The sequence below is a fragment of the Ostrea edulis genome, chromosome 9, assembly GCF_947568905.1.
Source record: "Ostrea edulis chromosome 9, xbOstEdul1.1, whole genome shotgun sequence".
Taxonomy (NCBI): Eukaryota; Metazoa; Mollusca; class Bivalvia; order Ostreida; family Ostreidae; genus Ostrea; species Ostrea edulis.
Genome location: NC_079172.1, coordinates 34,709,873 through 34,721,924, shown reverse-complemented (window position 1 = coordinate 34,721,924; position 12,052 = coordinate 34,709,873). Strand labels below are relative to the sequence as shown.

Sequence of the window (12,052 nt, the reverse complement as noted above, 5' to 3'; positions counted from 1 at the left end):
GATGATACGATGACGCGATAATACGATGGCGATGGCGCGATAATGCGATAGCGATGACGCGATGGTACGATGGCGATGATGCGATAACGCAATACCGCTATAAAGCATCGCTACATCGTCATCGCGCCAACGGCATCGCATCATCGCCATCGCAATATCGCACCATCATTATCGCATTGTCGCGCCATCGTACCATTGTCATCGCGTCATTGTCATCGCACCATCGGCCCAAACCTCGATGGTGCGATAGTGAACTACGTGGCCCTATCCGGATTCCATACAAAGGAGACGTTTTAAAAAAAAAAATTATATTCCATGCCGTCCGCGATATGGGAACACCGAGAAGCTCCCATCCAAAAGACCAGTGATTCTCACTTTTAAATGCCGAAAGTTTGGCAAAGTTACAGTCACTACCTAATTCAAAGTTAAATCGGACACGGCCGAGGCACAAACAGTCCAGTCACGAAGCGAACGATCTAACTCGTCAGCCACCGCGACTATTCAACGTAAAAGAACTAACAATGCATGCTTTAAATGTTGCTGAAGTGATTGGATCTACTTTTGCTTTTCACTTCTGATACATCCAGTCATACTATAAAGAATTATTTTAAAGGTAGGAAACCTTTCTCTGACTATTTATCATATGCATCATTTATAACTCATTTCATTCATTTTCATAACACATCTGGTATCGTGAACATCTACCGAAACCTTGATAAAATTGAGTGATATGGATATCTGGTTATAATGGTGAATCGGATTCTGATTATCCAATCCAAGAAAGACTCCGGGTTGTCACAAAAGGGAAACATATAAAATATTAATACAAGCATCATACTCATCTGATTATGAAAAAGGGAAGATACCATAATTCCTATAAAGAATTGTATTGGTAAGGCTAGGCAAATACGAGTATAAAACACGTCCGAAAACAGTCGACCTAATGGCAGGTTGTATTTGTTTCAATTAGATCGTAATAATGACCACATAATTTGCGAAAGGTTGACTTTAAACGAGGTTGTTGAAACCTCTGTAACATACAATGTCAGTAGCCTGCCTCTATATGATAGGAGAGAAAAATGCTTACGTAAATGTCTCAAAACATGAAGTTGGTAAACACAGTGCAGATCACTGTACTCAAGTACAGGTGGTATTATATAAGATTCCAGCGACGGAAAAATTTATCAAGTCTGAAGTTAATCAAATGTGTTGACCCTTTGTTGGTTAAAGTGGAATCTTGTCTGGAGCGTTTTGGTGACCTATCTATTGACGGCAATGTAGAGCGATATCTAACGGCATTGTCCTCCAAATCTTGGAACACAGTATACCCGAACGAAATACGGAAACCAAAGTCCTACAAATCTTCTAGAAGAGGATATTAGTTCACCGCTCGCGTTGGCTCAGTGGTTAAAGCGTTAGGAGGTCGTGAGCTTGAGCTCCGCTCGTACATAACATAATAAACCTGAGTTCCCAAGTGACAACGTTCCTAGCTACATGTAACTGGTCAGGATGATGATGTGATAATTGAGGCACTTCATGTAAAACTGGTAACGTCTCAATGTGAGTGGACAATTCTTAACTTTGATTTACTTCCTAAAAGATGCTGTATCGAAAATACATTATAATTGTATTTTAATCGTAAAAACTAGAATACTACTATAGTTAATTAAAATAAACTATAGATAATTCTATTACGGTCAGAACGGAAGACTGTTTTATTTTTGTTAAAATCTCATTTAAAAATTGCTATTTTTCTTTCTTTATAGATTATCGAGCTGCCATACATCGTACATTTTGTGTTGTCCGGTAAGTACTCGTAGATCGTACAGTAACTCCCGTGTATCTGTAAAGGTTCATTATCATTGCTGTATTCTTTCATAAGCTATGTATCACGTGTTATTTAGATCGGCGTTTACATGTATTTACCTTCTTGTTTTCATTATACGAATCTACCTTTGAAAATAAAATTTGTTCACAGAATTGTTTGTTCATCTGTCATTTTAGATAAATTTTGTAAACAGCTCCTTGATTATTTTCGGTTTTCAGATAAAGAACAATCTGTAAATTCTTTGAGGTTCTGTATACAGAAATGTACTACGTGTATCGTGTTTTCCCTACAACACACACGGGATGAAATTTCGAATTTATCTTTCAAATGAAGTAATTATTAATTATTTTTCAGCTGATTCGTGGATCTCGTCATTAGGACGAACGTTTTCTGACAAGAGCCAATATTGAACATCAAATTCTAAAATGGAATCGCTAAACATACTACTGGAAGACGTCATCGATAAATGTGGAGGATTCGGAAGATTTCAATGGACAGTGGTCAGTGTCGCCATGCTCAGCAAGGTGGCCTGCGCGTGGGGAATTCTGATGATGCAGTTTGGCGGCGCCACCCCTGACTGGTGGTGTCAATGGACGAACGATTCCGCCATTGAATCTACAGCGAACAATGAGAGTAGGCTTTTAGAATTCTATCAGGCATGTTCACTCCCCGGGAATGGGTCGACGCCATTACATTGTTTCAGTGTCCGGTTTTCCAACGACATGAACACTGTGGTCAATGAGGTAAAAATCTCACACAGAGGTGACGTTAGCTGTGAATGTATGTTCTTATAGTGTACTACACATTGTGATTTCTAATGTTTATGATATAAGCAGAGAATGTGATATATCCCTCATTCACCGTGGACATTCTATAGTTGTAGCAAAAGTATAGATTTCGGAAAATCAACTATTCCATAGTATTTAGCTCTCTGCATTTCATAAATGCACACTGAGGGTTCTTTTTCATCGATATTCTTGTGGATAAGACACAAAGTGTCCAACCTAGAGGTCATGAGTTCGATCCTCTATCATGGCGGCTGCTGCAACCCTAGATGTTTAACATAAGTTTCGTTTGGTGCTTAACGTCCAATTTTACACTCAAATAGAAACGTCACAATCTGTAGATAAATTGCCTTATGTTTTGATCTATGCTTGAAGAGCAAGACCTTAGCGGCGAGAGTTCTTTTTCGTGCAAACGCCTGACGGGACAGACAGAATATACCCAAAAGATGCGTGACTCTTATTACGACTACCAATAGTTTAATTCATCGAACGTCTTTGATGACAAAATACACTTTTTTATTCCACTCCCTATATAGGCGCTAGTATGCCCATTAAAATGTGTAACCTACTTACTCGTCTAAGATTCGGGTGTGACCGGTCAACAGGGATGCTTACTCTTCTTAGACGCCTAGTCCCACCTCAGATGTTTCGAGGGGTTGCCCAACTTTCAATTTTGTGTTCTTTACAGGATTTGTGAGATTTTTTTCCTTGTGGAAAAACTGAAATATTCCACCTGCCCCAACAAGTTACATAAGTTAATAAACACTTGATAAATTCGGTCCTATTTCAAATTCCTAAAACAGGCCTGGGGTAAAATTATGCATTTGTTTTCATTTCTAACTTCAGTGGGGGTTAATCTGTGACAAGGACTGGGTGACCTCTACCATTACAACAATCCAGATGGGGGGTCTATTGGTCAGCGGTATCCTGGCTGGTCAGCTCTCGGACACGTTTGGAAGAAAACCGACCTTTGTCCTCTCCTTGCTCATAATGACGATATCGAATTTGATTGCTGCTTTCTCAATTTCCTGGGAGATGTTTGCTGTACTTCGATTTCTGATCGGGTTAGGGAGCGGAATATACCTAGCAACGATGTATATTTACATGATCGAGTTCATCCCCAAGAAATACCGTCCGATGATCACAGCTTTTCCCGCGTTTCCGATTTTTGCGGCGATGTTTGGTTTGATGGCTTGGTGGCTTCGAGATTGGAAGAACCTTCATTATGCGACTACGATTGTTACTGCCTCTACACTGCTGAGCACTCTGTGAGTGACTGCAAAATAAAATGATTTTAAAGACAAGACATTTGCCACATAAATGGTTGAATTATTTCTGCTTGTTAAGACAATACTAGCTCTCATTTTGGTGTCAAAAATTCTTGTTGCAAAGTTGTGATTTACTATTTCAATGACAGAAAAAGTTAAACAAACTTTTGTTATTAGTAATTGTGTTAGAAAACCTATCCAGGGGCTCTGGATGAAGCAAAATTACATTATTATCTTCTCGTACCAAAATTGATTTCTATATAATGTTATATATCCGATAGAACTGAAATCTTAATTTTGATCATTAAAATTTTACACTTAATTTTGATTCAGTTAATGACTACGGTTAAAGTTACATACAAAACTATCAAATGAGCACATTTTTACTACAAAATATTAAAAAATTTAGAGCCAATATTACTTTAATGCTGAGTGATTGCAAAATAAAGTGCTTTTAAAGACATAAGCCGTTTACCATTGGAATGGTTAAATTATTTTTTCTCGTTAAAGCTTTATGGTGCAAAGTAGAAATATACCATATTAACCCAATAGGTAATTTTTGAATGTTAAGTATAATTAAACCAGTACATTGGATTCAAAATCTTTCAGAGTTATACCAGAAAGCTTCCGTTGGCTGGCCTCCCGTTACAAAGTGGAGAAATCTATGGAGGTAATAAAAAAAGTGGCTCGAACCAACAACAGAGAGGTGCCCGATCTGACCAAACTACAGGATGTCATCTACAAGTCCGTGGGTGAATCGAATAAGAAATTTACGCTCATTGATATATTTCGCCATGGAAACTTTCTTCAAACGTCATGTCTTTTGATGTTTTGTTGGTAAGGTTCCGTTACAAATAATCACTAGAAGTTAATTGCCTGCAGCTGTTTTACATAAATGTTTCTCATTATGACAAAGATCTTTGTAGATTTAAAGAAGCATATATGAAATAATCATCATAATAACTAAACTTTACACCATTGAAATATAGATGTGTCATACTATAGGCTGTCATGTGGGTATTCATACTACGCCATAACATTTGGTGTGGGCCAGTTATCCGGAAGCCTCTACGTCAACATGTTTCTTCTAAGCGTCGTGGAAATACCAGGAACCCTCAGCTCTTGGTATCTCAACAACAGGTTTAAAAAGATTTTTCAATTAATTGTTAAGCACCATTCTTATTCTACGCACATGTACTCTTAAGATGATATTAAAAGATGCTGGAGTTCCATATTGTTATCTACGTAGTATTATGTGATCAGGTCTTCCAATAGTCTGTGGGAATTTCCATGCGCACCGATTATGCTCCTTTTGATTTTGTAGTGTTATGTGGCAGAATTTATTCAAAGCTTCAATTGTACGTGAGAAAAATATATTGCTGTGGCCCCAAGCTCGACATTTGATTAGATATATCGACGATCTTTTATCTATGAATAATATTAAATTTCATTCATATGTCGATTGTATATATCCCGTTCAATTCGAAATAAAAGACACCACAGAGTCTTCCATTTTAATATCTTATTGAGCGTAAACTTTAACGGCAAACTAATTAACATTTTAATATCTTATTGAGCGTAAACTTTAACGGCAAACTAATTAACAACTCGGCTTTATGACAAACCGAAACGGGATGATTTCAGTTTCACCATTGTTGATCCAGGTTAGAATAGGTCCTCATCACCCCTTGCTTGCTGTAAGAGGCGACTGAATGGAGCGGTCCTTCGAATGAGTCCGCAAAAACGAGGTATAAAGATCCCTTCCTTCTCAAGGGCCATAAGCACCGAGCATAGGCCTAAATTTTGCAACCCTTCATCAGCGATGGTGATGTTTCCACATGAGTGAAACATTCTCAAGCGGGACGTTAAATAAAATGCAACCAATCAATCCATATTTATGTAGATGCCGTCAACATAAGCAACATTCTTCGTCATAAAAGAGTTCAGTCCTGTATTCCAACTTATTTCAAGTTCAAGTATACGCCCAGCATTTCCTACAGCTATACTTCTACTATTGCTTCCAAACGTTTTAATTATAAACAAACTTTACAGTGCCTAGATATAGACCATCTTATACTTAATCCACCTACGTGTTCTTTATATTCTTTCAACTATATTCCAGCTGGACATGTCATTACTGGTGACGTTGATATAGTTGAAAATGAGGACCTCAGATCACTTTATAAAAGGTTCTAAATACAGAGAGCCTCGGTCTTGCAATTGGCGACAGAACTTCATCTCTATTATGAATTCTGTCGAAGATCATGCTAGACGATGGGCTAAATATTAAAAAGAAGAAATTGATACATTGTCAAAATGGATTAAAAGTATAAGAGGAATATTAAAATCCCGCATTAGACATATTAAAACAAACGTACGTACCATCCATCCAACTGTGTTTAGTAGACTAGAAGTGATAAAAGAATTAGATGGGTTACATGAGGTTCCAACTGACAAAGCTTGTAATAACATTGTCTTTGTTTGTAAGGTTCATCATCACAACTGTATTTTAAACGAACCGTATCCGAATTTAAACGAATCCGTAGTCAAAATCAGTGTGCCAAGAACGGCCTAACAATCGACATGAAACACGTCAGACAGTATTTGACTCAATGGTAGGTTGTATTGACAAACTAGATCGTTATAACGACCATAGAATTTGAGAAATGCTGATTTTAAACGAGACTGTTGGAACCCCTGCACCATCAACTTGTTTGTCAGTAGCCTGCTTCGATTTAAAAACTGACCATACGCAGAACAAGCTCTTGCGTATCGAATCATTTGAGAGATGTAAACACAATATGCAGGTGATAATGGAATGTTGTTACAAAATATTGGAAGTTGACGATGGAGAAGTTGACAAAATAGTGGATTGTCATAGAGTACAGTTGTTAGTTTGCCGTTAATATCTACTTTCAATAAAATATCTAAGTATGGAGGAGAAGTGGACAACTCTGTGGTTTCTTTTATTTCGATTTCACTGGGTTATATTGAATCGACATATGAATGAAAATTATTATTGTTAATATATAATACATCGTCGATATATCTAAATGTCGCATTGAAGGCCACAGCAAGATATTTAATACCAAATTCTTAAGCACTGGTAAGTATGTAGACACTATATTTGAGCCTAGTAGATATCATTTTATCAGGAAAACTGTCCTTTTACAAAAAAGAGGTACATTGTATTCCAAAGATTTCAATGTTACGTTTAACAGGATCGGGCGACGTTGGACGTGCTGTCTGCTGTTTATGATTGCTGCGGTGGCTGGGCTCGTGGCAGCCACCCTACAAATAGTGGGTGAGTGGCAGCTACATTAACCTTTAGGACTGACTGGTGATGAATTACTTGTGAATTACTTATGGGTTGTTGATTGAGTATAGGGAAATATCTCCACTTGAGGTCGTTACGCGGTAAAGCGGACAGAAACGTCCTCGCGTAACCCGAATGCGTACGTATATCTTTCTCAATTCTGAGTTAAGTCTTCATTACACATTTTTCAGATTTTATATTCTTTTCATTTCAAATGTTTTTGGACGTGGGATAAAAGACTTGTCCTAACCGAGGAGTTACTTGTAGCGGTCCCCTCCTATTGGGTCCCCATTTTAACAAATCCTGGATCCGCCAATATTATCTAAGCTAAATAAACATAGTTTATAAGGTCGTCTATCAATTCCGACTTACTGGACAGTACTGTCTAATTTATTCATGGGTTTGAACAATTTTTAGAGATCTCTTTATAATTAATTTACAACGTGTAACTACATTTATTAAGAAGATATGTACAATGTGTTGATGGACATCAACATTACGTTTTCAATGACGTCATTTTAACCATTTAGTGCGATATCCATAAACAAATCATTCTTATAATCCTTTCTCATCATTTCAAATTAAAGTAAAACGTGCATATGACAAATTTGTCCAGTTGAAATGGCATTCCACAATGTTTGTACTTTCATGCGTCTAAAGAGCTATAAATTCACGCCTGGTGATTTCGCGTTTCCCGTACAAAGTTAAAAAACCAATTTGTATTTCGATGTTGTGTTGAGGACAGTCATTTTCACTGTGCAGTTTTAATTTTTAACTCCAACGAAAATCGCGTGTTAGCGAAAATATCAGCTTTTGTAATGTAATTTGTTGTTACATATTTCCCTGCAGAGGTAATATTAGGCATTGGTGGAATCTACAAAATTCACACGATTAGGAAAATGGATATTACCATTCCGTTGGTATATACATGACATTTCTGCTTGTTCACTGTAGACGTCCCAGACAAGGCGAGCATGATCACAGGATTCTCCCTGGCGGCCAAATTGGGAGTGTCGGCGGCATGGCCAGCTCTTATGACGTACACTACTGAACTCTATCCCACAGTGATTAGGTTAGTATTCAAAAGGAATAACCAAACGACACGCAATAATTCCAGAGATTATCGTCTGACCTCAGAATCACAGCAAACAATCAATCGTTGTATGGTTTCAAATATAACCTTGAAAATGTTACAAAATTTCCACTGCTATGACCTTGAGCGCCAGACACAAATTTACCTACAGCTGGATCCTTCCCAATAAGTGTGAAAATTCTCAAACTTTAGGATAAGTAAATCAAATCCGCAAATGAAATTGAATATGTACATGCATGTGTGTGCGGTCGAATAAGTATTTTGTTTGCAATGGATGGGAGGTGAAAGTTGCCTATTGGTTTTCTGGGTTGAAAGGTCAAAATACGTAAAAGCTAAAATAATTTAAAAAAAAAAAGATAACGAGACTTTCTATCTATTCTACTTTAAAATTCATTCTATATATATATATATATATATATATATATATATATACTTTTCATATAGTTTTTATTGATAAAGTAAGACCCTTTACCCGACAGTCGGGAAATTTCATCGACCGACTCGTCATTAGTATAACTATTACATGAATCACGTTGAATGTCTAATCAAAAGGTCATAGGTCAATATGTTTTTATTTTTTTCATGGATGTCAAAGTGGGGTGGGAGCATGCCGGAGACAGAAAACTAATTATGTTTGCAAAAATATCTCGTTATTATAATCTTATTAGAGTATTTACGGAAATAATTTTTATGTAGTCGAACTAATCACAAAAACTAATCTATATGACAGTCATGCATTATTGTAGAAACATTTCGTACGGATTTCTGAGTTCAGTGTCACGTGTTGGAGCAATGATTGCCCCTCAAATTGTTCACTTGGTGAGTAAAATAATGTTAACTCTTTCACTAGTTAGTAAATTAATGCTAACTCGTTCACTTGGTGAGTAAATTAATGTTAACTCGTTCACTTGGTGAGTAAAATAATGTTAATTAACTGAGGTAATCACACTCGACACGATGTTCCTAAGAACACTTTAGTTTTTGCTTTGAATAAGAATAATTCGTATTCTTTTTATTCTTTTCAGAACACCAAGGTTCCAGGACTGCTCTATTTTCTGTTTGGGGGCTCAATGTTTTTATCTGCTATTATTTCGCTCATGTTTCCGGAGACGAAAGGCAAGGCTTTGGAAGATCAAATTCAGACAAAGAACATTGATTTCAAAGAAACTGAGAAAACAAACAAGAACGAGAATGGGATTTAAAAAAATGTTCAGAAATAAAGAGATAAGAAATTTTCATTTTCTTCACTTGATTCAAATTTCTATTTCGTCCCCTAAAGAAATTTCATCTTAGATGAACACTTTCGCCGATAGGATAGGCTATTAAAGAAGGAACCCCTTCCTCTACCCGTACGTAGACTTGAGCCATCAACTAGCTGTAAAGTTTAGCTTTCAAATCAAAGCCATACTCGTCACCGTCGTCGGTCTCCTTCCGTCTCGAGAGACGATAGCTGCACCATGCTAAGTCAGGTCTTGTTTGCTGCATCTCCTCGTGTGGCTGTGAAGGCCAATGTGGGAGTGGCAGTCTTTGCCGCAAATGGTACAGGTGTGGATTGTCACCACCTGGCCTCTGAAGCTGAACTTGCGGGTGTCTCTCTTCTTCTTCTTCAGGGAGTCGATGCGCTTCTTGCCATCTTATTTGGTGCCGATCTGCACAGCGGCTCTCCAAGAGTCCCGGGACCTTGCAAGGCTTTCCCACGACTGTGTGTCGATTCCAGCACTCTTCATATCCCTTTTGTAGATGTCTTTGAAGCGCAGTCTGGAGCGGTCATGGGGTCTAGAGCCTCCCGAGAGTTCCCAATATAGCAGATCCTTAGGCATCCTGCCATCCCCCATTCTGCAAACGTGGCCTAGCCAGTGGAGGCAGCGCTAACTGAGGAGGGTGTAGATGGTTGGCAGTCCAGCGCTCTCCAGCACCTCAGTATTGGGGATTCTCTTCTGCCCTCTGACCACGAGTATGCGTCTTAGATAGCGCAGATGGAAGCTGTTCAGTTGCTTTTCCTGGACAGTGTATGATGTCCAAGTTTCGCTGGAGTATAGGAGTGTGGACAAGACACAGGCTCTGTACTCCTGCATCTTAGTATTCTCCGTCAGGATGTTGTTGGCCCACACTCTCTTGTGTAGCTTTGACATCACTGCGGCTGCTTTGGGGATCCTGGAGTTGATCTCTGGCTCAAGAGAGAGGTTTGCACTGATAGTGGACCCCAAGTACTGTTTGTCAACTGCGTTGAATCCCTGACTCCCTATATGGATGCTCGGGGGTCTGTTCTCTACCCCATCACTTCAGTCTTTTTTATGCTGATTGTGAGATCAAATTCATCGCACACCATTGCGAAGCGGTAAATCAGCCTTTGGGGTGCTTCTTCAGTGTGCATTAACAAGACAGCATCATCGGCAAAACGAGTCGCCCTGATGGTGACATGTCTGATCTTGGTCTTGGCACGTAGTCTGGCCAGGTGGTACAGCTTGCCGTCGTACCGCGTTTGCAGGTAGGCTCAATCTTCGTTCTCTTTGAAGGCACGGGCCGGGAACATCAAGAAAAAGATCCCGAAGAGGGTTAGGTCGAGTACACATCCCTGTTTTACTCCACTGTTGATGGGGGAACGGGTCTGATGTTGAGTCGTTGTAGCTCAGTATAAACTCAATGTGCTGAGTATGTCGGTGTGGAAGGACACAATGATGGAGTTCAGCTTCGGGGGTATCTGATCTTCTTCAGGAGTTGGAAGAGGTCCCTTCTGCCGACGAGGTCAAACGCCTTCATCAGATCTATGAAGGCAAGGAAAATAGTTCGTTTTGCTCTTGGCACTTCTCCTGCAGCTGTCTCACTGAGAGGATCATGTAGTCAATGATGGATCTCCCTTTCCTGAATCCGCACGGAGATTCAGGATAAACTCGTGCCGCTAGAATCTTCAGTTGGGCTAAAATGATTCTTGCAGACTTTGCGAACAATGCTCAACAGGGAAATGCCCCTGTAGGTGTTACAGTCGCTATGGTAGCCTTTGTTTTTGTAGAGAGTCATTATCTTGGCGCCACGCATGTCTCGTAGTTTGGAGCCCTCTCTCCAGCACAGGCAAAGTAGTTTGTGAAGGTCCTCAATCAGTTCTTTCCCCGCCTTGATCACTTCTGGAGTTATGCCATCTTCGCCAGGAGCTTTGCCGGTGGCGAGACAGTCGATGACATTGCTAACTTCCTCTGTTGTTGGCTCCTCGTCCAGTTTGTCCAGAACGGGTAGCTGGCTGAGTGCGTTTGTTGTGGCCTGGCATGAGTTTTTCTCATATGCTACATGTAGGTGCGCAGCACACTTGACCTATACTGCAGGTTCCATCTCTTTCCAGTTCTTCTCAATCCAGTCCTCGTTTCGATGCTCCTTCCGCCCAAGGGCCTCTGGTCCGGATTGGTATAGGGATATACGCATTTGCTTCCACTTTGCATCTGCAGTGATGACATCTCGGGTTTTTTCCAGTGAGATTCTGAGTTTCGTGTAGTCTCTGGAAAAAAGAACTGCATGAGGCTCGGCTAGCGTTGATGCGTATGAGGCTCTTGGCCTTGGTGTGGTGCATTTTGCATGGGATGAGGGGGATCTTGGAGCGGACTAGGGTGCAGTCCGTGTCGCAATCAGCACTGTGCATGCTTCTGGTATTCTTCACATTGTTCAGGTCTCCCCTCCTGGTCAGTATCATGCCGGGATGATGCCAATGCTTAGATCTTGGATGGTGCCATGACACTTTGTGTCTATCTTTGTGCTGGAAGAAGGTGCTTGTCA

At 39.6% G+C, this 12,052-nt stretch overlaps 1 protein-coding gene across 2 annotated transcripts; it reads left to right on the top strand.

Annotated features, from left to right (window-relative positions):
* Positions 1-165: 165 nt before the first annotated feature.
* Positions 166-9,533, top strand: LOC125667658 (solute carrier family 22 member 4-like). Of its 2 annotated transcripts, none has more exons than XM_048901248.2 (10): positions 166-613; positions 1,767-1,806; positions 2,183-2,571; positions 3,460-3,881; positions 4,491-4,718; positions 4,887-5,021; positions 7,103-7,185; positions 8,152-8,269; positions 9,037-9,109; positions 9,316-9,533. In XM_048901248.2, the coding sequence occupies exons 3-10, from the start codon at positions 2,254-2,256 to the stop codon at positions 9,490-9,492; spliced, it is 1,554 nt and encodes a 517-aa protein (XP_048757205.2). In that variant the 5' UTR covers positions 166-613; positions 1,767-1,806; positions 2,183-2,253; the 3' UTR covers positions 9,493-9,533. The 2 variants fall into 2 exon arrangements, with proteins under 2 accessions (XP_048757205.2, XP_048757204.2); XM_048901247.2 differs by lacking the exon at positions 166-613 and adding an exon at positions 1,098-1,560.
* Positions 9,534-12,052: the final 2,519 nt, after the last annotated feature.

What these genes read in the sequence shown, in the direction of transcription:
- LOC125667658 (XM_048901248.2), top strand. Translation starts at nt 2,254, where the DNA reads ATGGAATCGCTAAACATACTACTGGAAGACGTCATCGATAAATGTGGA. An exon ending in TGAACACTGTGGTCAATGAG is followed by an intron (nt 2,572 to 3,459) that starts GTAAAAATCTCA and finishes TTCTAACTTCAG; the next exon opens with TGGGGGTTAATCTGTGACAA. An exon ending in TCTTGGTATCTCAACAACAG is followed by an intron (nt 5,022 to 7,102) that starts GTTTAAAAAGAT and finishes TACGTTTAACAG; the next exon opens with GATCGGGCGACGTTGGACGT.